At 43.0% G+C, this 26,623-nt stretch overlaps 1 protein-coding gene and 2 long non-coding RNA genes across 5 annotated transcripts in view; 1 reads left to right on the forward strand and 2 right to left on the reverse strand.

Moving 5' to 3' along the window:
- Fam124b (family with sequence similarity 124, member B) lies at positions 1–15,507 on the reverse strand. 2 transcript variants are annotated; one of them, XM_017320658.2, is made up of 3 exons: positions 14,235–15,507; positions 9,150–9,214; positions 1,211–1,850 (listed from the first exon to the last, which is right to left on the reverse strand). In XM_017320658.2, exons 1-3 carry the CDS (start codon positions 14,964–14,966, stop codon positions 1,799–1,801), a joined length of 849 nt encoding a protein of 282 aa, XP_017176147.1. In that variant the 5' UTR covers positions 14,967–15,507; the 3' UTR covers positions 1,211–1,798. The 2 variants fall into 2 exon arrangements, with proteins under 2 accessions (NP_775601.1, XP_017176147.1); NM_173425.3 differs by lacking the exon at positions 9,150–9,214 and having other exon boundaries at positions 1–1,850; positions 14,235–15,246.
- LOC108167342 lies at positions 2,513–19,805 on the reverse strand. Of its 2 annotated transcripts, none has more exons than XR_865551.2 (3): positions 19,118–19,805; positions 17,444–17,691; positions 2,513–2,562 (listed from the first exon to the last, which is right to left on the reverse strand). It is a non-coding gene; the product is annotated as an uncharacterized LOC108167342 (long non-coding RNA). The 2 variants fall into 2 exon arrangements; XR_001779010.1 differs by lacking the exon at positions 2,513–2,562 and adding an exon at positions 15,797–15,928.
- 2310015K22Rik overlaps positions 9,236–26,623 on the forward strand; it is a 21,530-nt gene continuing 4,142 nt past the window's right edge. Inside the window, exons 1-2 of the long non-coding RNA XR_373578.3 lie at positions 9,236–9,356; positions 26,256–26,473. This is a non-coding gene — a long non-coding RNA (RIKEN cDNA 2310015K22 gene). The remainder of the gene's footprint in view (positions 9,357–26,255; positions 26,474–26,623) is intronic.

Consider the following 26,623-nt stretch of genomic DNA (forward strand, 5'->3'; position numbering starts at 1 on the left):
ACTGCATGCAAAAAAAAATGTTTATTACGTGAACATACAAGCCCCAGGAGCCCCCAAAATACAGCTAGAACTCAAGTCCTGGTCTAGCAACTCAGCCAACACAACCTTTCGGCATGCTCAGTGGAGATACAGAATTTTCTAATCATCCCTGTCTTCCTTGGTTTTGTTTGTTTGTTTGTTTTTGTTTTGTTTGTTTTTTTGTGTTTGTTTGTTTGTTTGTTTGTTTTTGTTTTAACAAGACCTGATGATCTCTTTCAAGTAGGACATGAACAAATGAGAGACAAAAGAGTAGAAATATCTCTGAGTCTAGCACTCATTTTGAACCTAGCTTTCTGGCTTCGAGTATTGTTACTAATTAAACAGGGGAGGGGGTGGTATTTATAATTTTAAAACACTTTGCATTCTTCACTCGTTTCATATGCAAAGAACTTTAAAGGCAAAACCACAAGAGGGTGTATCGTAAACAGGGCCTACTTACCAAAGGAGGCCACACAAAAATTAAAACGCACTAAAGAATAAATAGTTCCTACTGTCCAAGGGGATAAGCTATGCAACCTCAAGGAAAAATTAAAACCATATTACACACACTAATCAGATTTGCATAGCACATCTGATTCATTTCCACACAGTGCCAAGGCCCTGCTAGGTGCTGAGCCAACACATGCATCTGAGCTGTGTCTCTGAGAAGCTCAGACCCTGGGTTTTCTTTCTCTCCCTTCCAACTGGCCAGCACACTGTCAGATCCCCGTGGACTTCTAATACTGGGCATCGAGAGCCTAGATCTCTCTCAAAGGAGCAAGAAACTAAATGTTCGTAGATCCGATCTTCACTGTCAACTGGATTCAGACACACCATGGAAACCCATCTCTGGGTGTATCTAGAAGGGTGTTTCCAGAAAGATTTAACTGAGGAAGGAAGACCAACCCTAAAAATGGGTAATATCTTCCCATGAGCTGGAGTCCCAGATTGAGCTTTTAAAAAGGCAGGCAGATCGCCAGCATCCATCCCCCTCTGCTACCTGACTGTAGAGGAAACGTAACCAGTCACACTCTTGCTTCTGTGACTTCCCAGCCATGAATGGGGCTGACTCTTAAACCTTTGCTTGCTTTTGTAGGATATTTCTCATTTCAACTACAAAGGCAACTAATACAACGCTTGGTTTCTATAACATTCTCGTGTCTTAGGAAAAAAAAAACCACAATTGTTTTATGCTATATAAAGAATTCTTCTTTCTCTTCACCCTGGGCCTGCAGATGATGGGAACATTTTGAGATGACCTTCTTTGCACCAAAGTCCCTTTGACTAGGAAGTGACAGAGGGTGGAGTCTATCCTTAAAGACTCCTTGGTTTGGGGAAACAGTTACCTCTAAGGAAGAGCCTGACAAGCAGCGTGGTGGTTGGCTGCTCTGAAAATCCCTGGGAAATCTGCTCGGAAAAGATCGCCTGGGTTCGGAATTGATGATGGTGAAGCCAGTGTCAACATTTGTCTCCGCCTCGAGCTTCTCAAAGCCATCTTCTCTAAGAACGTTCCTTCCCATCTTGGGTTCTATGGGGATAGACAGTCGGCGCTGCTGCATGCCTGACGCGGAGCTGTCGGCCAGGGTGGACCAGCCAAGCCTTCTCCACAAAGGGTCAGTAGAGTTTTCCCATGAGCCACTGGGTTGTGGAAGCTCCAGCGAATGTACTTTGAACCTCCGACTCCTGCTCCTCCTCCGGCTCCTTGGCTCCAAGGTTCTCTGTGTGGAGACGGAGTTCAGACTGGAGTCCTGTGGATGTGTGTCACCTCTCAAGCAGCCGTTCAAGAAGGGATGCTCACCATTTTTAATGCCAACTCCTGGCTTCGGATGGACCTATGAGACAGGAAAGGAAGAACCAATGAAATACGATTTTTCACTGCCTAGCCTCCAGAAGCACCATGTGTCTTGTCCACCCTCTGCTGTGCCAAACTACAGCCGACTTTCTGTGGAGCCATTTTGAGCTGGGATGAGACAACAGTCTGATTATAAAGATCAGTCCTGGCTCCAAACAGCTCACTCTCATTCTGGGACATACTAAGTTTTGTTTGTTTGTTTGTTTAAAGTTTTTTCGAGACAGGGTTTCTCTGTATAGCCCTGGCTGTCCTGGAACTCACTCTGTAGACCAGGCTGGCCTCAAACTCAGAAATCCGCCTGCCTCTGCCTCCCGAGTGCTGGGATTAAAGGCGTGCGCCGCCAATGATAAGACTTTTGGAATGAAATAACCAGTATGCATCCTTCTGGTAGATATAGTTGGTGAACACTCATAGACGTTCACAGATGATGCTCAGTGACATTACCAGATAAGTGATGTTTTACAACAGACAATAAGGAAAGCCTATAGCCACAGTCAAGATAAGGACGAGAAAGGTAATTCAGTCTCTCAAGGCTGCTGATACCTCTACTAGATTATGCTAATAAAGGTAACCTCTTAGATGTTCCCAAGACACTTGGGCACCCCAGGCAGGCTAACAGGCTAGTACCTTTTAAAACAAACATTCCTTATTTTCTTGAGGTGTCGTTTATACACGGTAGCGCTTAGCATTGTCTGGGAAAAGAGGAAAAAACAAAGGCTACTTCTACGTATGCCTTAGCATTTTAAATCACACAAAGTGCATTCTGGTTCCAATTATACATCAGTCAGCAAAATCCCCGTTCTACAAGTAGCTGCTCTCGCTTTCCACAGGACGGAGTTCACTGGAACACTTTCCGTCCTTGTATTCCTGGGAGGTTGGTATCCTACCTCTATCACACTCTCCTAAGACGATTTCTGGAAGTGACAATTTTCACCATAGAATTTGGTATCTAGTACCTCTCTATAAGTTATTGTTCAAGGAGGAGCCCCAGACACCTACAATAATACAGGCTAATGCCATTGCTCTTGCTTGCCCATCAGAACTAGATAGTAAGACCCTATTGCTATGTGCTGCTCTCTGTAGGATACAGAGAAATCAACTGACTAGGAAACTTGCTGCCTGATGGCTCATGATGAAAAGTGCTACATAGGCCAGTGGGGGAGAAAAGATATCAGTGGCCCTCTCCAGCACTAGACCCTGTATACTACAATACCAACTCTGGGCAAAATATACCCACTGATTCACTAGGGGGAAACCAATAACTTTGCAGTCAGAATTCAAACCTTCTCCACAGGACAGAATTTACACCCAGTACTGTTAACCTAGTCAATGCCTGTGGCCTTGCTGGGGAGTTCTTAGACCCTAGGAGAGAACTTACTATTTTGCCAAATGGTCACGTTGTCAAGCTGCCTTCTAAGCATGTATGTTTATACCCACAGATTGGTGCTGGTTTCAACCTTGAACACAAAAGCTTCTGTTTTGCAGAGGATAGGGGTTAATATTGAGAGTAATTTCAGCCCTAAATGGGATATCTGCATCAAGCCCCTCCTTCATGGAAGAGGGAGGTGGAAAAATGTAAGAGGTCAAGAGGAGTGCTGAGAAATGCTGTATTGGAGCAACACATGAGTGTGCACTCACACCATCCATGGCTACCTGCACAAACCATGCCAGTCAAAATTCCAGCATAGCTGGGGGTGTGGCACATGAGGCCCCACCCCTAGCTAAAGAGCTTTCAAAGAGGTTTAAGAGCAGAGCAATCTGTGTGTCTGTTGGGTCAGGGGAGAACTTTCTATGCTTTGTGTGCTGTCTTTGATGTGAACTACCATCACCCTAAAGATAGTATTTGAAGAAGAAAAGAGAGAACTGGACATTTGTCTCCCAAAAGAAGAAGGTAGAAGTCGGGGCATAAGGCGGGACTACAATGAGTCAGTTATTAACTGCATACAAAGTTTTTTTTTTTTTTTCAAATTACAGGCAAACACACTTTCTTCTAAATTTTCTCTGTGATAGAAATAGAGAAACTGCAAAATCAACCCCTAAAATAACAGGGGCATCTATTTCCTCTTTTAGAAGTTTCAAATATGTCCCGTGAAAGGGTCATGTAGTGACTGTCTCAATGTGTAGATAGCAGCCCAGATACTTGGCTCGGCAGAGCTGCCAGAGACAAGCCACAAATAAACGGTGTGGCTGTGTTTCAATACGTTTCTATTTGTGGAATGTGAATTTTGTGTCATTTTCATGTTTCATGTCTCTTTTCCAATCATTTAAAAATGGAAATCTATTCTTAGTTCCTGGCCTATAATTGTCCAATCTCTCCTGTCTTTAGATCAATGATTCTCATTCATTCTCTTTCTCTCTCCCTCTCCCTCTCCCTATCTCTCTCTCTCTCTCTCCACTCCTCTCTCCCTCCAACAAAGTCTTTATTCTAAAATTCTTTACCTGCAACCCAAAACATGAAGCATCTTACTAAAGAAGCTTAGGAGCTATAGCACAGGGCTAACCCCTGACTGCTGGATCTTCCTCAGTTCTCATTCCCACTTCCAGGTCTGTAGGATTTTAAGAAATATATATTAGAAACCACAACTCTGGAATCTCTATATGCCATCCATGGGCCAAATCAATTCACTAGAGACCTGGACACATCTAGATGTCCAACTTCAATCCACCAATGAGATTCCAAAATGGAGCTCATCTGAGCATGTTGCTCTTGCCTGTATCAGTTGCTGCCGGCACTGAAGGGCCGCTGTTGGGTGGATGTTGGCTGCAACTTGATGTGTGCCCGTTGGTAAGCCCACGGGAGACACTTCTGTCTTCAAGCATTGCTCCACACTGTAATCACCTGGGGATCATTTAAACAACTGTAGTGCCCCACCTCTGAAATCCAGATGCATCCAGATGAGGATGTAGCATGAGTACTAAAAATGTTCACATTTCCCTAGTGTGTCTTTAAACATATAAGCAAATCTGGAAGCCACTTCCATGGACTTCGAAGAGCTGTGTCTGGGTAGTTGTCTGTGGACAGCTGATACACCTGCTTCTCACTAAAGCTTTCTCTTTATTCTGTTTCCCTTCCTCCTTTCCGTCCCTCTTCTCTCCCTCCTCTTGCCCCTCTCTGTCCTTCTCTTTCATCTGCTTGTTTTCCATAAAAAATATCTTATTACAGGTTGGATAGTTCTTACCCAAAATGCTAGAATCAGAAATATTTTTTTTCATTTTTTTCAGACTTTCTGCATACACATAATGAGATATCTTGGGATGGGTCTAAAATCTAAAGACAAAACTCATTTATGTTTCACATGTATCTTGTACACATGGCTTTAAGGTAATTTTGCACGTTGTTGATGTAACTGCCCCGTTCTGTGACGTCGCGCTGAAGGTCAACAGTTTCAGAATAGGAAGCATTTCCAGCTTCAGAATTTTGTATTAAATACTCAATCCGAATAAAAGTCATATAATTCATCCTATAAAATAATATAAAAATGATGTAATTGTAAAAGTGTGTAAAATAAACCTTAAGGTCTCCTACCTTACCAAATCTTAAAATAATCCAAATTACCACTCTTTAAAGAAAACCATTCTGTGTATCCTTTCAGAAATTTATGGCAAAACCTACTATGTATATCTACCATTCCACTGGAGAATTCCCTCGAGTCTGCAAAGAGCCCAGATACCATCTCTACCTCTTGCAGGATCTTTGAACATTATTTTTTATCTGCATATTTGGCCTGAAAGACATCCTTTTTCTTCGAGGAATAGAAACTGGCATGGTCTTATTCCTGCTCAGAAATCATTCAGGAATAACGTGAGACTGACTACCCAGTGTGGAGAAACAACTCCTTACGTTTGACTCCGCAGGCCCATTTCAGTTTCTAGCAACTGCTGTCAGAAAGAGAAGTGTCTGGTGTGTTAGCTTAGGATTCTTTAGATACATATCCCAGAGTGGTATCCCAGAAGCATACACGAAACTCCATGTCTGTTGCAGCACTTTTTACAACAGCTGTTTTGTTATTGTACTTGTTGTTGTTTGTTTGTTTGTTTGTTTGTTGTCTTTTGGGTTTTGCCTTTTGAAACTGTTTCTCTGTTCAGGCCTGGCTGTCCTGGGACTCATTCTGTAGACCAGGCTGGCTTTGAACTCAGAGTTCCACCTGCCTCTGCCTCCCAAGTGCTAGGATTAAAGGTGTGGCTACCACCACTCAGCTTACCGAAGTCAATTTACAGGATCAGCCTGTGCCCATTAGACGAATGGACACAGAAAATGTGACACATATGCTCACAATGGAGTTCTCACGAGCCGTTTGCAGAAAATGAACTGAATCAGAATTATCATACCAAAGAAAGTAAATCAAACTCAAAGAGACATATATCATGCATTCTCTCATTTGTGGATCCTGGATTAATATATATATATGTGTGTGTGTGTGTGTGTGTGTGTGTGTGTGTGTGTGTGTGTGTGTGTGTGTATGTATATATATATATATACATATATATATATACACATATATATATATACATATATATGTGTGTGTGTGTATGTATATATATGTATATGTATATATACCAGATATTATAATTTTTATTGTGATATATATTTATTTTAGGTACTAGGTATCAATTAGATATGCATTAGATAATATATTATATATTATAATCTCATATATTATGATATATATATAATATCATATGTTCTAGTATCATTTCTGTTGTTGTGCTCAAATCTTGACAGAAAGCAGCTTATAGAAGAAAGTATTTATCTAACTTAAAATTCCAGGTTAACTCATCATTGAGGGAAGTCAAGTCAGGAATTTAAGTAGTGATCACATCACATCCATAGTGATGAGCATAATGAAATAAATGCACTCAACCCTATTTTCTTAATTGTTTGCTATGTTCTCAGCTAACTTTCTTCTATTGTTCAGACTCCATGCCTAGGGAATGGTGCCACCCACCACAGGCTAGGTCTTCCTATATCAATTAACAATCTAGACAACTCCACAAACAAGGCCACAGGTTATCGTGATGTAAATAATACCTCATTAAGGTTCTCATCCTTTGTAATTGTAAGTTATGTCAAGTTGACAGTTACAACTAACCAGCACATTGTATAAGTAAATACAACATGAAAATAGAAGTGAGATTTTATGGGAACATTAATAGGAATTAATGGGAATGGCAAGCATATGGAGAAAGGAGAGGATGCATATGATCACAGTACATAATATACTTGTATGGATGTGTCGTTGTGAAACTCATCACTATGTGCAATGAATATGCACTTAGAAAATGTATACAAAAGAAAGAAAGAGACCAAGAACAAAAGCCAGTAAGATGGCTCAACAGGTAGCGGTAGATCCTGTCAGGCCAGATGCTCTGAGTTTGATACCCAGAACCCAGAAAGGAAAGAATGAGTCCCTGATCTCCACAGACCTATCCTAAATGGCGTGTGTGCGAGCACTACCCCCCTTCCTCTTTGTCTTTCAATCGTTTATCTTATAAGAAATGAATAATAAATAAATAAGTAAATAAAGGCCTTGAAAATTAAAAAAGAGAATTCTACTTCCCCTTACCAAATAGACTCATTTCAAATTTGAATGAAATTCGTCTTGAAGCCATAGCTATGTCTATGCAGGAGTCTCCTGGGCCTCCAGATCCATTGGGTCCTTCTGAACCAGCCCAATATGCTCTCCGTTCAGTTCTGGTTCCCTAGCTCCTTGGGCCCTCCAGTGGATTTTCTCTCCTATAAAATGCTCTGCCTTTGAAACACCAAATTTAAGTTGTCCCCAGATTTCTGCCTTGTGTCTTCCTACAGCCAATTTAAGGCTAAGACTTACTGGTTTGACCACTTCCTTGCCAATCTCTCTCCACCACCATTTTTTTTTTTTCCATTCTTCCACCAAATATTCCCAGCCTTGGATTGGAGTCACACATTCATGTTTCTCAACTTGGGCCCAAGGTATAGAAAAGCACATGGCTCTGAACACTGGTGCAGAGGAGGCTGTGGCTTCCAGCTTTACCGCCTGCACTCCATCTTCCTGTCCTGTTTCCCTGGTCACCCTTCTCTGGTCTGAACCCATGAAATGATCCTGAAAGCTTTAGAGGCACAACCTCCCTTTACTGTCCACTGCTGTCTCACCAGGAGGTCTCACTGTCTCAGTGACACCATCCTTAATTACAGCTTGCAACTTTCTGACATCAAACTAACCATGACTCCATACATCCTGCTCATGGAGAAGTCACCAGCCCTTCTCTAGGCTGTGAACTCCATTATCCTCTGCCTTCTCATCCCTATCAGTTGATAGACACTCTAGTTTCTCAACCATTTTTTCTCTTCACTCCCTCTCCTCCCCTTCTCTGCTCCCCACTCCTTTGAGATAGTAATAGGGTTTCTCATGCCTCCTGCCATCTCTCTCTTCCTGTAGCTTGCTCCTTATGCTCTTCAAGCATGTTTCTAAAATTTGTTAGCTACCTGTATCTTTTCTACTAACCCCCCTCTTATGACCTCCTGTGTCTTTCATTTGGGAACATAAACCATTGGCGTGGGTAGCACTAACCTGACCCTGAGACTTATTAATTAAATATTTAATTCAACATACCTATACCACTGAATCCATCTCACCCTTCACAGCAACTCTGTTCTGCCTCTTTGTTTCCCTGATGACCACTGTGCTACCCAAGCCAGAGCTTCCCCTGCCCCTTTTACATGCTGTCGGTACAGCAGTCACTATGGACTCTGCCTCCTAACAGTCCCATGGCTCTCCCTCCCTCCCTTCACTACCATTAGCCTTAAAGCTTAGTACGTCTCATCTGACATCTAAACAACCATCTAAGTCCCCATGTCCCCAATCACCTCCCACCAGTCCACTCTCAGCTCTGCTCCCTGGGGAGCTCTCAGCGTCCTATAATGTCTTCCTGTTAGTCTCAAGACAAAGCAGGATCCCTCTGATTAGCCTGTCTTGCCCTTCACCATCTGCAGTAAAAAGTCCCTACAGCTGAGGCTCCATCCCTTTCTCCCTTTGAACTCTTTCGACCCCTTACGCATAACTTGCTCGCTCCCATTGCTTGAGTTCATCTATTGTCCATGCTGTCTAGAAGGGATTCTTTAGAGTCTTTTTCCTGGAAACACTAATCGCTGTCACCTCCAAGTAGAGACATTGCCTCTTCATGAAGGTCTTCTCAATGTCACAGCATTAGCATCAGGCAGCCCTACATACCGACTTTGCCACTGATCAGCTGTGGAACTTTAGACAAATTGCTTAATGTTTCTAGGCCTCAGATTACTCACCTGTAAGAGAAGATAATAAGTGCTAACACCCCAGGATTGTCATGAAGCTGAAAGGATAGCAGCACCTGTGGGAATGTCACATATGTCATGGTTGTGCCACTGTCACTAATACTGCTGTTTGCTTTTGCAGACCTTGGTACTTGCCATTCTGTTGTATGCTGGCTTATATGTCTGCCTTCTCTGCATCTGCTCCTGGACTCCGCCCAGGTACCATAAATATCTTCACGATAATGACTCTAGAGCTTAGCACTTTGCCTCCAGCGTGTTAAATTCTTGTATAACCAGAACTCAGTTCTTGTTAAACAGGTAAAACTTAGCACTTAACAGAATACAATGGTTGTTTGTTTGTTTGTTTGTTTGTTTCTGTTTGTTTGTTTTCAAAGAGAAGTGAATAAAAATTAACTTCTATAGATCAAGTTTCTGGCTACCATTTAGTTACCCCATGAAGCTGTAGTAAGAAAATTCAAGCCTGGGGCATGTAACATAGTGGTTGCATAAGCTGAGCATGTACAAAAAAAAAAAAAAAGAAAAAGAAAAAGAAAAAGAAAAGGGAATGTGAAGGGAATATCTTTTTCTTTTTTTTCCCCATATAGATTGATGTTTCTGTAATCTTCCTAAGCTAGAGGGGGGAACAAAAGAGAGGGGGAAAAAAAACCCTTGTCAATCTAGAAATGTAACGTGGTTGGTTGAAACTAGAAATTTCCAAAAGAAACATAATTTGGAGTGGTTGGGGCAAATCCCTGGAGGGGAAATAAGTCTTCTCTTGCTAAAAAGACAAATGGAAATGCATTTATTGGAAACATGATCACTGGGAGCTCATCTTTCTAAGAAATTGAGCACAGACTGAGAGCAAGGTTTTCCCAAGTTCAGAAAACATCAGCAGCTATGATGAACAGGGAGAACGCCCATCACGCACTTACAAGTTTCAACTTGAAAAACATGAGAAAATGCATCAGAGAAGATTCAGCTATTGCGGAGCAGGCTGGTATCTGTGAAGGTAAACAGCGCCATCTCTCATTGACGGGTGGCTTTTCACAAAGGAGAGAATGGTAGAATCAAACTAAATAGATGAGGAAAGACTCTCAAGTAGAGTGGAAAACCTTTCCCAATTAGCTGTGTTCTTAAAACCTCCTTAATCCACTGACAAACCTCTGATGCTAAGCTGCTATTCTATAGCAGCCAATACCCTGAGCCACACCTGCTAAGCCCAGCATAACCCAGGTACCTAGTGAGTGCAGATATGAGAGAAAATGTATCATTGAGGTGAGTCAGGTATAGGGATGGTGAATGGAAACACAAGAAAACAAAGAAGAGAGGATAATAAAGTCTGTGTGACTATGGGTTAGAGATGCAGATATGAAGAAAGAAAGCCTGCAAATGAGTTGCTTATTTCTAGAGAAATAATATTGTGTAATTCCTCTTATATGAAATGCCTTGAAGGGGTAAATTCAGGAAGACAGAACAGAGTGCAGTTTGCCCAGCACTGGTAGGGAAAAGGAATAATGAATTCAGCTTAGTGAGGATAGAGAGCTTGGTTCTAAGTATGCTATTGAAGGCCCAGACCACTTAGTTACAAAAGCCAGAGCATTCATTATCTGTCCCTATTGTCCTAACATTGATCCCAAGAAAGTTTACACTGGGTTTTGCCTTCTAAAAATCCCACTTCATTCTAAGAGAAACAATGGCTGTTCTGTAGCTATAACGTGACAACTTCTACAGCATAGCATAGTCTAGTCTTTTGAACTTTTTATTCAAATATTTTTAGGACAAGAAATGGCAATAGAATTTTCTAGAAAACAATTCCTTATTTTGTTTGAAAAAAAAATGTAGAGTCATAGATAAAAAACAGTCAGGAAGAAGTGACCAAAACCCAGGGTTTTGGGGTAGTGACCGTGTGCACAAAATCAGAGTCCAAGGGAGGCCACAAGAATGAAGGACACATGCTGAGTCCCTACTGAATCGGTGTTGAGACTCCTGAATCATCCTTTGACAACGGGGTTATTCTCATATTCCTGCCTGGATTTCCTTTCCCCAAAAAATGTCACCAGTCTCCCCAAATTTGACTCAACTTCCCAAAGTAACTAATTGTATAGTGGAGTCTCCCAGTTAAGCATCACTTAGCCTTCAGAGTAGGAGCAAATGAGGACGTGCTCCCTGCTGTATGCCAGCTATGCTTATTTTAAGTTCTGGAGATTAACCAGAACTAAATGTGAAAGTTCAGATGGCCTGGAAACTGGGGAGTTGTGCATGAAGCCTCTGAAAGAAAGAATGCCTCTCCATCTTTCCTAAGCATGAAGTAATAAACGAGGCAGTTGCTTGGTGACCAAAGTGTATGCGTGGAGGTCAGAGGACAATTCTGTGGGAGCTGCTTCTCACCTTCCACTACTGAGTCCTAGAGTTTGAACTCAGGTCCTTGGGCTTGGCACAACCACCTTTACCAGCAGAGACATCACTCTGAACTGGGTCAGTTTCTAAATTCTTTTCTCTGTAAGACAAAGAACCCACAAAAGAAGCCCGGATTCCCCAGTAATACATCTGACAACAGGTCTGGGGGGTCCCTTCCCAGCTTTTTGGAGCTTTCACTTTTGCTCAATAAATATGTCCTGCATTTTACTCACAGGAAAAAGAGAAAAGAACTTAGGAATTATTTATGATAGAATACATATAATTTATGTTTTATTAATGAAAGCGACAATTGTTTTAGTTAATGTTATTGCATACACTAGGCCTTAAGGGAAGTGGGTGCTGATCATTTCTCAAGGACAGACACCATGAGATATTGCTTTGATGGCTATTTAGCTCGTCTACATTTACGAGCCCATAGACTGCCAACACACTGCCCATCCCCTATGCCCCACCTTTGTGACGCCACCATCAGTCAAACAGACATTAAGAGCTAAGAGACAAATCCTAGCTGTATCTTGGACAAACAGCTGTGCCTCAATCTTCTCATCTGTTGACAAGGATGATAGTGATTCCAGAGGTTGTTATAAGGATTAAATAAAATTAATGATTTGAAAATCATAGTACAGTGCATAAGATGCACAACAGCAGCTAAAATATAATGATGTGCAATTGTAAGTGTTATGTCATTTCGTGCCAATCAACAACCTTAGTACAGGAAGATGCCAGTATCACCTTCATTGAGCTAAGGTCACAACAGCTACTAAGTGTCAAAGCTTAGCTGCCACATCATACGCTGTAAGGGACAGTACATGGCAGCCATCATGATTAGGTAAACACTTGGCTATGTTCAGCATTGGTAAGGTGGCTGTAAAGGGTGGTTTTCAAATTTTCTTTAGAAGCCATTTTGGGCGCTGTACTTGATTTGTGCTTAAATTGAACAGTAGCAGAAAATGCTGCAAAGATGAAGCTAGTAGTACTGAAAACCTAACATTCCCAACGTTAGGTCTGTGAAAAGAGCTCCTGACACTGCTGCCAGTGTGTTGACCCAGGGTACCTCACAGACCAGGCTGTTCTTCTTAGGTGGAACATTCCCTATTCTTTCTATCCCTTTCCTCAGGGTGCTTGCACACACTCTGGCTTTACTCCTTTTCTAAAGCCCCCTCCCTGTCACATGGCTGTTCTCCATGCACACTTAAGTCAAAGGGTATGATTTTTCTCCTTTTCTTCTCTGTCTCCCTCCTCTGGGCAGTTGCTGAGATTTATAGCTTGCCTGCCCTAAGCTGCTGTTGCTTCTTCAGCTGCCGATACTACTACTACTACTACTACTACTACTACTACTACTACTACTACTTCTTCTTCTTCTTCTTCTTCTTCTTCTTCTTCTTCTTCTTCTTCTTCTTCTTCTTCTTGTCCTCCTCCTCCTCCTCCTCCTCCTCCTCCTTCTCCTTCTCCTTCTCCTCCTCCACCTCTTCCTCCTCCTCTTTCTCCTCCTCTTTTTCCTCTTCTTCCTCCTTCTCTTTCTCCTCCTCCTTCTTTTCCCCTTCCTCTCCCTCTTCCTCCCCCTCTCCAAGAAATTTGTCTTTGAGTCTCCATTTGAGTCTGTTCTTTAATTCTTTTATTAACAAGACTAAGAACCACAACAGGAGACCTCCACAACCCCAGTGACATGTTACAACTCTGGCAAAATGCTCCAAATTTTTACTGACTCTGAGTGGGCAGTGTATATGGATGGGTGACAGGCTTGGTAAGGGCATTCAGGGGAAGAAGTACCATCAGAGTCTTGGGTTTTTCATCTATAAGATCACACAAATCAGATATTTCTCATCTGTCATAGGCAGTGCCTGTATAGTTTGAAGTCTATGACAGTCAACTGCAGCATTTGATTTGCTTCTCACAATGAGTTGTTGTTTTTTTCTTTTGTTGTTGTTGTTGTTGTTTTGGGTTTTTTTATTTGTTTGTTTGTTCTTTAGAAAGGCTTTGGGTCTCCCCAAACTTGCTGGTCTAATGAACCTGGGATGCTTCTTGGCATGGGTGGGCAAGTTTAAAATCTCCCTAGTTTCTTAGTATGCAATCAGGTTGGAAAACCTCTGACTAAATCAGCTCCAAGGTCCATCCAGATAATAACACCACACCTTTCCATGTCCTGACAGGAATGAGGCTATTTTAAAGAAATACTTGTGCCCCTTCCTTTAGCTCTCAGACTAATGGCGAAGTGGCTTCCAAGAAACTTGAATTTCCTCAGGAATCTCATGTTGCCCAGATGGTAAAGCTGGGACCCTGAGGCCAGCTAGGGGGTGGGGGGTGGGGGTGGGGTAGGGGGTGACTCCCAGAGATTTGACTCGGTCTTGACAAACTTGCCTGGCTGTCCTGCAGGAGAAGCTGGGGCTGAGACAATGGATGGATTATGGTTGGGACCACACCCTGACCAGGACTGCTTAGGCATATTTCTTGCCCTCTATTTAAACTTAAACTTCATGGGGGAGGGGAGTGGCGACAGGAGGGTGATTTCACTTGTTCAATGTAGCCACTTTGAATTCTTTCTCTGTCTTCCTCTACTATTCGTCATTTTAATTGGCCTGCTGTAGATGGACGGCCAAGTCTAGCTTGTTTGAGCTCCCAGGATCCTGGATCTGACCCTACTAAACCTGGTACACCCCAGAAATGAACGAAATGAAATACCTGCAGCAGAATCTTATTGCCATCATAGTCCTGAGTCTGCCACCTCGCGCTGCTGATGGGAACACACGGATTGGGTAGAAGAGGCACCAGCTGCCCAATCTCTTGAACCCTGAACTGCAGCACAGAAGACTCCTTGGGGTCTACTGACATTCCCAGGGGCAGCTGCTTCAGAGAGAGCTGCAGGCTGAAGCCCTCGGTGGCATAGAGGACAAAGAAACAGAAGTCGCTCTTTTGCACAGTGGCGTCTCTCTGTAGAAGCATCTCATAGAGTCTGATGGCATCTTCATAGTTATCAAAACTGCAGTACAGAGTCACCCTGAGGATATCAGTGCCACAATTCACTGGCCTCATGCCCCACACTGGCATCTGGTTGTGCAGACTGTAGAATTCCTGATTGGCAGGGAGATAAGAACAAGACCTCCCCTGTGCATGCTGGGTAGGGAAACCCTGCCAGGGTGAACGCCGTAGGAAGTCCAAGACTCGAAACAACCGTTCTTGTCCCAGGCTTTCCTGAAGGAAGAGCAAAACAGACATTCCTGGGAAGCGGGCCCTCCGCGGGTGGTACTTTTCATGGTAGTTCACTGGCCTGGCACGTTCAGACACCAGGAAGAGACGCACCTCTGGGCAGATACATTCTAGTAGTTGGTCCAGAGCCTGCTGCAGAAGCAAACCGTTCCCAGTGTCGGCAAGAAGATGCACAGTCAAGGCTAGAGGTTCCTGTATCTCATCCATGGCAGGCTATGTGAAGATTATGATGAAGGCCACCCGACAGGGCCCACAGCTCAGCCTTTTAGGAAGAACCAAGGCCTCACGCAGAGCCCTCAGCCTCTATAAAATCTTTAGCAACTTCTGAACCAAGTTCTTCACCAGATCACACATGCTCCTGGCTTCCTCCAGTGCTCCAGCGGGGAATGTCACTCAAGTGTGGAGTCGGCTACACACAACAGAGTCGCTCTATGTCATCCGGTCTGAGCAGATGTAACTATTTGCTTGGCTTTCTCGGGCATTCCCCAGGGTTTTGGTTTGACCTAAAAACCTATAATGCTGAGACCCACGCCCAGTGGGTGGTTCTTACATTCAACTCAATAGAGGAAATGATCGGCCGAAAGGAACAGGAGGCGGCTCTGTTGTGCTGATAGCAATCTGTGGCTCTGTTACACTGACTAGACATCCATTTGGTGGACCACAATGGGCTCTGACTTCCTACTTAAATATCCTGATGTTTACAGTGGCCTGCCAGGCCACCTGAATAGAATGTGTTCTTTAAAACAACTCCCCAGTCTTATCTGCATGCCAGCTACTTGCTTCTGATAATTTTATACTAAGTCACAAAGAAGAGATATTTTGTCTAAATAGTGTTGGCCTCACTGAAAAAAATGCCTGGTTGAATTTAGAGTAAACTGCCATTAAACATCCTATGAATTGATTTAATTAGCCAACAAGCCTACAAAGAAGAGGGTAATTATTCCCCAGTTGCTGACAAGAAACTGAGGCATAGAAAGAAAAAAAAAAAAATTAAGTAACTTTGCCAAACTCACACAGTGAAGTGGCTGAGGTCTTTGAACCCAAGATATCCAATGCTACCTCTCTGGAGCTGAGAAGGCCAGCCACGATTTCTTTTCTCTTATGATGAGGAAAAGCTGCCATGTCAACTTCCTGTTGACACACTCACCTGTGGATACAGGCTGTAGAACCTTAAATAGAAGGATACCCCACCGTTGATGTAATCACCTAATCTGTTCCTAAATTCTTTAATAGTCAAGCCTAGTTGCAAATACCTATAATCCCAGGATTCAGGAGGCTGAGACAGGGGGATCATTGTGAGTTCAAGGCTGGTTGGGCCCTGTAGAAGGCACTCTAGGCTATATATCAAATCTCTATTGCCACAAACAACAAAGAAAAAAATGCTATTCTGATAGTTGTGCTGTTGCTGGGCCCGGATATGCATCGATTTCTAAATGTGAGTTTGATTTAAAAGAAGCTATGAATGCTACAGAATATGTTGTGACTTTCTAATTAGTTCAAAACCAACTTCCTCTAACTTTAATACACATGAGAAAGTTATGATCTCGTGCTTTGATAATGGGCTGAGTACTCTAATTCTAAAGAGAGACGTCTTTGCCCCTCCATAGCTAAGAATGGAGCAGGGGAGGCAGTCCCAGGAAAGGAGCAGTAAGGAGTCTTCCAGCTGAGTCTGCAAATCTGCTGGCTACATCCATAGGTCTCTATACATTGTAAAACTCTCACAGGCACATGGGAGAAAAAAATAGACCCTTTCTTTCCTTGACTTGACCAAAGCATCCAGTCATCCACTTCTCTTTTCTAATTTCTGTTTCCGATTCTTTTGGACTGCAGAGAAGCTGAGGTGGAAGCTTATGGGCCTGGCCACTTAGTAACAGGAGAACAACCACATTTAAAGTCAAAACTTCATGGAAAAGAACCATCTCCATCCAGATCTACCCACAATTTTAATCAATTGAATTCTATAATCCTAAGATTTCTGTATAAGAAAATTATAGAAATGTAATTTGTAAGGACAAATTGTTTTTAAATGTCCACATAACACTTAGTAATTAGATTAATTTTGCTTTAACTGTCTGGTAATTGTTAGAGGGTTTTTTTTCCCCTTAGAGCATAGCTCTCAAATGTTAAAAAAAAAGAAGAAGCCACCTCTTAATTCATGTCACATGCTGACATTTGAAAACTATAACACTCTTTCCTCACTATAAGACCCTTTCCTCCCCCACAACCTGCCTCTATCTCTTCTGAGTCACTTTAGACCAAACCCTGGTTCTTGAAAGAACTTTTGAAATTCTTAAAATAGCATAAAGAACTCTAAATGTTTGAAGAGAAAAACCCTACCCCTGAGTCAAAAAGATTAACTCATTAGCTCACGGCATTTTGTCTAACACAGAGGCTAAACTTCCTAGGTGGGAATTGGTTGTTTAGCCTTCCATCCAACGTTCCTTTTCCCTGTGGAGTGTTGTTGTGTAGATAGATAGATAGATAGATAGATAGATAGATAGATAGATAGATAGATAGATAGAATCTCATTAATCTGTTGGCAGCTAAAGCACCAAGCAATTGCAGTCAGGAACAGGGGAGGGTCAGCCAGCATCCTACCTGTCTTTGCAGTTCCTTCTCTTGGAGCACTGGGACATCCTGGGCCTACCCCACCCTCCCCGGCTTGCTACCTCCACTGTGGTTACCTTCCTCCTCTCAGCACAAATGGCAGCTTCTTAGTTAAGCCCCATGGTGAACTTCGGGTTTGCACCATGCTGCAGTGGAGAGCAGAGATGGAAACATGCAGGGACATCGTCAGCTTTGACTCGTTGTTACTGAGCTCTCTGCCTTATTTTCCTTAAACTCGGAACCTCTGCCCAGGGTCTTGTCAGATATCCATGTCTGAACAGCAGCTAGCCGGTCTGCTCTTTACAGCAAGGTTGAAATGTGGTGGCTGGAAGTAATAAGAAATCAGCTATTTAGGAGAATGTGTTCAGATCCATGACTCAGACCTTCTGGATTTGTCCTTTCTGTAAGTCTCATGAATATACTGTAATACCTTAAAACCCTGAGATTCCTACTCCCATATCCAGAAAACCTTTGAGAATATGCCCTTCCGTCTTTAATCTATCAAACTATGCTTACATTTCTCATATACTGAAAGACTGACTCTCCCAGAGTAAAGATACACAGTCGCCCAGGTCCCACTTTGGAGAAGTAACTTAAGCTGTTGGTGTCATACATGGGAGATACATGGGAGGACCAGCTCAGAGGTCTGGGAGAGGAAAGATGCTACTTAAGTCTTTATAAGTGAGATGTATGGAGACAGACAGGTGGGGAGATTAGTTCTGGACTTAGGGGAAAGGAGCCTGTGGGAATGGACCATCTCAGGGCTGTGAGCAACTAGAAGTTTAGGCAGCACACTATAGCGGGAAGGAAGCCAAAGGTTGTAAAAGGAGCAGTTTGGCTTTACTCTAACATAAACAGAACTATAGAAGTGTTGTCTTAGGCAGGACAGATGTGGAGGCAGGATCTCACTATGTAGCCCAAGGTGGGCTCATACTCACAGTCCTCCTGACTCAACCCCTCAAGTGCTGGGATTACAGTGTATGCTACCCACACATGCCATCTGGAAACCCAGTCATGCAGGCCTGTGAGCTGGTGGAGTGTCGTGCCCTCAGTCTTCCCACCATGGTGTCATGGGTTTGTGAGTGGGGTTGTCAGTTCCAAATAAGGAACAACAGAAAAGGAGCAACCAGGCCTGAGAGCAAGGTGCATTCATTGCACAAACATGTCGAGAAGATGTCTAAAAGACTCAGACTAGAGGTGTGTCCACTACTGCCTCGGAGTGGAACGATAAACCACAGAGTATACTGAATAAATGCTGATCTCTGTGGGACTGGATGTGATCACCTGTGGAGAGACTATTTGATAGGGATGGGAAAGAGAGGAAGATGGGCCACGAACATATTCCATTTAAGAGACAAGAGAAATGCACGTGGCATCTGGGGACAAATACAGAACAGGGATGTGCTGTCCTAACTGGGTGATGCTTGGGACTTTGGTCATAAGATTCTAGGACACGGCTTTGGCTGGGTAGACACCGTCACTTAGATATTGTCCTATTTATGAGCTATTTCAAAATCTCAGTCAAATCAAAAGCAAGAGCTGTCTCCCTGCAGACCTCAGATCCATGCAAATCTCTATTTCCTTTGTGCCTAGAAGAACATCACTCTATACCTTGGATTCTGCATTGGCACTCCAGGAGGGACACACACAGACTTACACACACACACACACACACACACACACACACACACACACACGTTGAATCCAGAGGAAAGGCGCTGGGGGAAAGATCAAACCCCTCACACCTTTACCTCTTGCTAGTAGCCTCTAACTCTGTGCCTGTGGGATGGGCATGGCAATATTCTCTCATGGATGCAGGACTCTTCGCATCCCACCCACCCAGGGACCTCCTGGAGGATGAAGGTCGGTCTTGATTCTTGGTACCACAAAGCTGGCTGTTGACAGTCTTGATTGTTGGGCTTTAATCCAGAAACTTACAGGGCAGCTGTGGCCACTCAGGTAAGTCTTGGGACTTCAGGGCACATTTAAAAAGCAAAAGAGGATACAGGAGTAGAGATTACTTTTAGCTTTGATCATGCCCGGTGCTCTAGACCCCTCTAAAGTGTGCTTCCCTAACACCTGCATACAACCTCACAAGCATGCACATGCCCCGTGGGGCTCAGCTCCTGGCTTCTTGGGAACCCTGGCAGGAACAGCAGCACAAAGACAATGGAGATACTTTAAGGGCTGTACTATAAGAAAAACAGTGTAAATAGTCACTATAAGCCCCTTCTTCCAGCTCTTGGCTAGCTACTGAAAGCCTCCCTCCCAGTTCCCCAAGGAATACTTCCTGCTGGTGGGAGGGGGTTGACGCAAACAATGCTATCAGGCTCCCAGTAAAGGACCATCTGTTTCCCACTTCCCTGAACCCTGCACCTCAGGAGAGCTCTGGTTTTCACAGGTGGGAACAGAGAACATGTGTTTCCTACTGGTCCTTTGTTGTGCTCCGCTGCTGTGACGTCACTTCCGGTGCCCCAGCCAATTACAGTTCTCAGCTATAAACCAGTGAGCAGAGGCCTGACCCTCCCACCTGCCTCTGCAATTTCAAATAGCTCAGGCTAGTTTCATCATCCAGCGAAGAGAAAACTAACAGTCGTAAGAATTGACCTGACTCAGGGGAGAGTATCTAATGAGTTCAAATAACCCAGAAGTCTCGGAGCCTTTGGCATCCCTCTGGAAATAAGTTCACTTATTTCTATATCTCTTCATTGGTCCTTATAGCAAAAACTATGTGTGACTCTTATAATTAAATGACATGTGAAACATGGATTGATTCAAGCCACACATGAATAAAGACTAATCCTCCAATCCATTCAACACGTCCTTTAAAGAAAGTAACTACAGTGTAATTTAACACCAGAACTTGATATTAGAAATATTATGATAATTTTTTTTTAAAAGTAAACTGTCCTGGTCTCAGGAGCTTACATTGTGATGGGAGAGGCAAATATTAATCAAACAATCACACAATTAAATATAAAGCTGCAGCTGGGTGTGATGGTGCATGCCTCTAATTCCAGCACTCAGGAGAGAGAGGTAGAAGAATGTCTGTGAGCTACACAGCAAGTTCCAAAACAGGAGAGCTGCACAGTGAGACCCCACCCCCTCTTTGTATGTGTGTGTGTACACACACACACACACACACACACACACATATATAATATATGTATATATAAATGTATATATATGTGTGTGTATATATATATATATATATAGAGAGAGAGAGAGAGAGAGAGAGAGAGAGAGAGAGAAACACATTTGTGCTAAATGCAAGACACTGAATTTGACCTGCTCCAGGAGGCTAGTGTAGTGGTTTAATTAATATGTCCCCCATAAGTCTGAAGCACTTCAACACTTAGTTCCCAGCTGGTGACTGTTTGGGGAAGGAGTAGGAGGTGTAGCCTTTCTGGAGAAACTATGTCACTAGGGTGGGCTTTGAAGTTTAAAAAGACTCAAACCACCATGAGTGTGCTTTCTGGGCCTCCTAGCTGTTGTTTGGGATGTGAGCACTCAGTTTGCAGTTTTCATCTCTAGCTGCCAAGCCTTCTGCCACCTGTTGGCTACTAGCCGTCATGGACTCTTACCCACTGGAGCCATAAGCCCAAAATAAACCCTTCCTTCTGGAAGGTGCCTTGGTCTTTTATGTTTTATTATAACAGTAGAAAGTAACTCATACAGTTGGATACGTGTCTCAGTAGACAAGAGCTTGAACCCTGATCTTTGAAGAGGAGCAGAAGAAAAAAGAGGGAAGAGCATTCTAGAATGTGGAACTAGAATGGCAGGGACACAGTGGGGGAAGAAATCATCTTACGTTCACTAATGGTGGTACCATGTGATAAAATGAGAAATGCTTTTCTTTGTTTGGTTGAGTGAGTTTGTATCTCTCTGTGTCAAGCATCCTAATGCTTCAACTCTTTAACACAGTTCCTTACGTATGCCCAGCCACAAAATTATTTTCATTGCTGTTCCATAACTGTAATTTTGCTGCTGTTATGAATCATAACATAAATATCTGATATGTCAGAATTGTTTGACACCCCCCCCCCGCAAGAGGGGTCACAACCCACAGTTTGAGAACTACTACGCTATGTAGCCCTGACTGTTGTGAGCAGACTGGCACCAGACTCATAGGGACCCACCTGCCTCTGCTTCCCAAATGCTGGGATTAAAGCTGTGTGCCACCACACCTAGCAGATGGGAAATTCTATATGAAGCACACACTTGGCTGGGGTGTGATGGGAAGGATTTTGGCAAACAAGCCTCTGGGAAAATTACGTGACTCAGAACGCTCCAGCAAATCTAGACAATTACTAGCCAGAAGATAAGAACTGCTTTAAACACCGACTCACATTAACTAATCCTTGTAACATCCTTCTGATGTAGGTGTTCTCATTATCCCCATTTTTACAAAAGAGAAAACCGAGGAACAGACTTGGGGGGTGGGGCAGAGAAATGGAAGCGCATTGAGATTTTATTCATATGGTATCTACATATTAGAAAACAAAATAATGCTATAGAAATGTTCAGCAATGTTATAGATATATAGATACATAGATATATTCTACAAAAAGATTGGTGGCTCATGGAACTGAAGAAAATGGTCATCACTTCTGGGGGCAGGAGCAAGATGACACACAGCCATGAGCACAGTGTCCAGTGAGTGTGTGTTACACTAGGCAGTCAGCTGAATATATGTGAAGACGTTTTTACTTGATACAGATGAGTTCTAATTCTCTTGATTTTTTTTCATGCTATTTGTTAAGTTTGAGTTAAAAGTAAACTTTCACACACACACACACACATACACACACACACAGCCGGAAAAAGCCTTCTGTCATAAGAAATGTAATGTAAGAAGCAACTCCTCCAAAAAACAAACCAACCAGATGTCCCTCCAGAATTTACCAAAGAAATTGTAAATGCTAGAGAGCTCACCTTGCTCTTAGGCGGCTGTCTTGTTAATGTAATGGCAAGGAAGCTACTTACTAACTTTGAACCATGGAAAAAATATTAAACATTTTACTAGCATATAATGTGCACCTTTAAAAATAGTCTAGAAATAGGCAGATAGTATAATACCACACTTCAAATGCTGCCAAAGATGAGGTTCCAACAAAAACTCTGGCTCTAATTACTGTGTAGGTTACAAATAGAGATGGATGGGTGCCTGACAAGAGACCCAGCTTGCTCTGCCAACCTTTAAATCATTAAAGCCTGCTCAGCAGAAAGCCAGAGAGTCAATCAGACCGAAACCAGCATGCCTGGGCTAGTTGGTTGGCCCTGCAGAGCCCAGAGCCTTGCCGTGCTTAGCCAGCTGTTCTCCACTAATAGGCCTCCATCCCTATTTTATATTTATATCCCAGCTGCTTCAAAAGGCCGGGGCTGTGCCAACCACACAGCAAAAATAGAAGAAAGGGGAAGAACCTTACACGTTCACACCACTCCATTTCAAAAAATGCACATGAGGGAATCTTGCTCTATTGAGTTTCGTAAATGAACTTTTATAAGCCATGAATTGGACTTAAGTTGTTCTTTAAATATGTGTCAATATTAGAAGCTTCCTAAATCTATCAGTTCAATTCTGTAGGCTCACACATCAGAAGAATGGAAATGGTTCGTAAGTGAGCCAGTGTAGGTATAAACAATAGATAATATTGCTTGAATAGACACATCTAGAAATTGGGCTGGGAGATAGTTGATATCAGAGAACCCGAGTTGTGATCTCTGCTGTGTTACACACAAGATCACACTGCTTCCTTGCTCCCAAATGGGCCACCATACAGCATTCTCCTGTGTCACTGTGTTGTCAGCACAAAAAAATGGACCAACACATTCCTGGCTCTGAGTCCAGGCCAAACAGTGTAGTTCTCTTATGTATTCATTGACTGGTTGGTTTTGTTCACACACATAGCCCAGGCTAGCCTTCAACTTGCTAAAGATGACCTTAATTTCCTGATCCTTCCAGCCTCCAATTCCTGAGAGCTGAGATTACAGGTCTGCATTTCTTTTTCTTAATGTAGGCGACCTGTATGTGTTGAATTTCCAATTTCTTTCAATACTGCTATATTGCCGGGCAGTGGTGACACACGCCTTTAATCTCAGCACTTGGGAGGCAGAGGCAGGCAGATTTCTGAGTTCAAAGCCAGCCTGGTCTAAAGAGTGAGTTCCAGGCCAGCCAGGGCTATACAGAGAAATCCTGTCTCGAAAAACAAAACAAAACAACAACAACAAAAACCTGCCATATCTACTTGCTTCATATTAAAAAAAAATTAAAAACAAATCAGAACAAAACAGCCTTATACCAGCACACATCTTACTTTAACATAAATGAATATATTTTGTTCTTACATAGGAAAGTGAATCATTTCTACATGTGGGAAACCCGAAGCACATAAACCCAGGCATGAAATAACCTGCTCAGCAAAGTCATACTTGATGATTGAGAATAGAAGCCTCGGGCTGGAGAGATGGCTCAGTGGGTAAGAGCACTGACTGCTCTTCCGAAGGTCCTGAGTTCAAATCTTAGCAACCACATGGTGGCTCACAATCACCCATAATGAGATCTGATGCCCTCTTCTGGTGCGTCTGAAGTCAGCTACAGTGTACTTGTGTATAATAATAAATAAATCTCTGGGCTGAAGTAAGCAGGGACCGAGGGAGTGGAGTTGACCGGAGCGAGCGGGACCAACCAAAGCTAGCAGGCAGATCGGAGTGAGCAGAGGTCCTAAAAATTCAACTCCCAACCACCACATGAAGGCTTACAACCATCTGTACAGCTACAGTGTACTCATATATATATATATATATATATATATATATATATATATATATATATAATAAATCATAAAAAAAGAATAGAAGCCTCTTTACGCATGGCTCTATCTCCAATCCAGAGGCTCCAAGAACACAGTTTGCTAAGAGCCTTTTGGAAAAGCTTGGTGATAGGGGGAGGAAGAGACAGACTGCTGTTACTATGACATGTGACTGAGCTCATCAGCTAGATGGGACCTTAACCAATTTTCTGACTCTGAGTCAAGAACACACAAAGCTAAGAAGGTAGATGGGTGATATGGGGTCAATGGGAACTAGATACAGTTAAGTGGACGCACCTCCTGGTTCATAGAAATAACACCTAGCCAGTACCTGCTGACTAGTGGATGGCATTTTCTCAATAGTTCATGACAAATTCAAGTTTTGATAGTAGGCTCTCTCCGTGTGTATAATGACCCTATCTACAACACCAAGTGCTCTAGAGGAATTCGGGATATTAGAGTATGTAATAAAGCGAGACCAAGTGTTACAGGTCAGGCTGCTGAAGCACTTTACCAACTCAAGGAGGTGGAGGCTGGGGGAGAAAACTGAAAAGAGACCTGAGACAGAATAACTTGGTGCAGGACCATGACTGGCTCCTGGCTCAAACAGGCTAATGATACGTGATATTTAGGACAACAGGGCAATTTGAGAGAAAAATTAGTGTTGAAGAATTCCAAGGAGTCCCTAATCATTTTGTTAAGATAATAATGGTGTTATAATTAAGTAGGGATGATGTCCTTCCTTTTTAGAGGAGAAATGTCATTTTATCTGTGATATTATTAGGACAAATACTGGGTTAAATGACCTATCTGTCATGTCACTCTGTTCATTGGCTGCAGAGAAATCCTTGCGACGTTTCTGGGTTGGGAGGGATAACTATTCACTGGCACCCGTCTAATTGGTTTATAATGTCCATTGACTTGTAGCAATCTAGCATCAGGTAGGGCTGCGAAAAGAAATGGAATATGTTACAGCTGTGTCTTAGGATCTTTTGAAAGAAAAGATTACTAGGAGCAGCAGAGGTGATGGTCTCTCTGTGAAGTGCTTGCTAGCTACACAAGCCTGATGACCTAAGTTCAGATCCCCACCAGCACCTACATTAAAAAAAAAAGCCAAGTCTGGTATCAAAGGTTTGTAATTCCAGCACTGGGAAGGTAGAGACAGGAGAATCTTTGGGGCTCACAGGCCAACCAGTCTAGGCAGGTTCAGGGAGAGACCCTGTCTCAAAACAAAAGTAGAAAACACTCAAGACACCCAACATTAATGTCTAGCCTTCAAATGTAACACACACACACACACAGAGAGAGAGAGAGAGAGAGAGAGAGAGAGAGAGATGCAAGTATATGCAACGAGATTAGTAACTGATAAACATGTACTTGTATAATATACAATGGCTATAGAGATGTTTCGGTCAATACAGTATTTCCCTTGCAAAAGTCCTAGGTTCAGCCACTAGAACCTATGTGGAAAAAGTAGAAAAGCTGGGCACAGTGGCCCAGTCTTATAATCGTAAGGCTGGGAAGATGGATACCAGTGAATTCTCAGAGCTCACTGGGTACATGGCCGAGTTTACCTGGCCAGTTCTAGGTCAACGAGAGACCTGTGAAAAGGTAGACAGTCCCTGAGCAACAACACACAAGGTTGCTCTTTAGGTTTCACACATATATCATACATGCACACATGTATGGTGCACACATACACACCACACACATGAACGTCTCAAACAGCCCTTCATTTGGCTACTTGAGGGTTTGTGAGTCTGGAATGAGTTATAATCTCTAATAATAAACATGGGGGGGGGGGACAAGAAATGGAGAATAAAAGCAGAGGCACACTCTCCTAGTAAATTGGGGGGAAAAATGCATCCTTGGGAAATACTCAGAAAAGCCTTTGTTAGCTCTCCAGATCAAGCCAGCTTTGGATCTTACCCCAGGTGGGCTGGAAGATGGAGGATGGTCAGACTTGGTTTACATCTGATTTGATCAATGAGTGTTTCTCCTGAGAGCTGGCCAAGTGGTAAGAGCTGAGCCACACCCAGGGCTGGCTGATTCCTAAGCAGAGCTGCCTTTGCAACAGGTCCTGGCCAGGTTTCCTGCAGCTACTCAGAGCAGCAGCACTCCCTCCCTCCTGTGAGACTGCCATGACCTCCTGAGGCACAGCTGTGACAGTTGGCACTTGGCACTTATGAGGTGAAGACAAAGCTGGTTCATGAGGCTTGTTTTCAATTCTTTGTGAACCACAAGCCCTCACACTGCAAGATCGTCATGACAACCTGTCAGGATGGGAGCCAGGCGGTAAGTTTGGGGATCTTCTCCCATTAACCCAGTTGCTCTCATGATAAACAGCATTCAGTGTGGGAGAGCCGGTGACAGTGAGAGTGGAGGAGGGTGGCCTATATGTCACTGATGGAGTTGTTTTTCTGGTCTTGGGGGATCAAGCCCTCA

The sequence above is a fragment of the Mus musculus genome, chromosome 1 (genome assembly GCF_000001635.26).
Source record: "Mus musculus strain C57BL/6J chromosome 1, GRCm38.p6 C57BL/6J".
In the NCBI taxonomy this organism is placed as follows: domain Eukaryota; kingdom Metazoa; phylum Chordata; class Mammalia; order Rodentia; family Muridae; genus Mus; species Mus musculus.

Bases quoted from the DNA above. Each gene is read 5' to 3' on its own strand.
- Fam124b (NM_173425.3), bottom strand. From the start codon at position 14,966: ATGGATGAGATACAGGAACCTCTAGCCTTGACTGTGCATCTTCTTGCC. The intron at 1,851-14,234 runs GTATTTCATTTC...CCTGTCTCATAG, and splicing joins GCAATAAGATTCTGCTGCAG to GTCCATCCGAAGCCAGGAGT.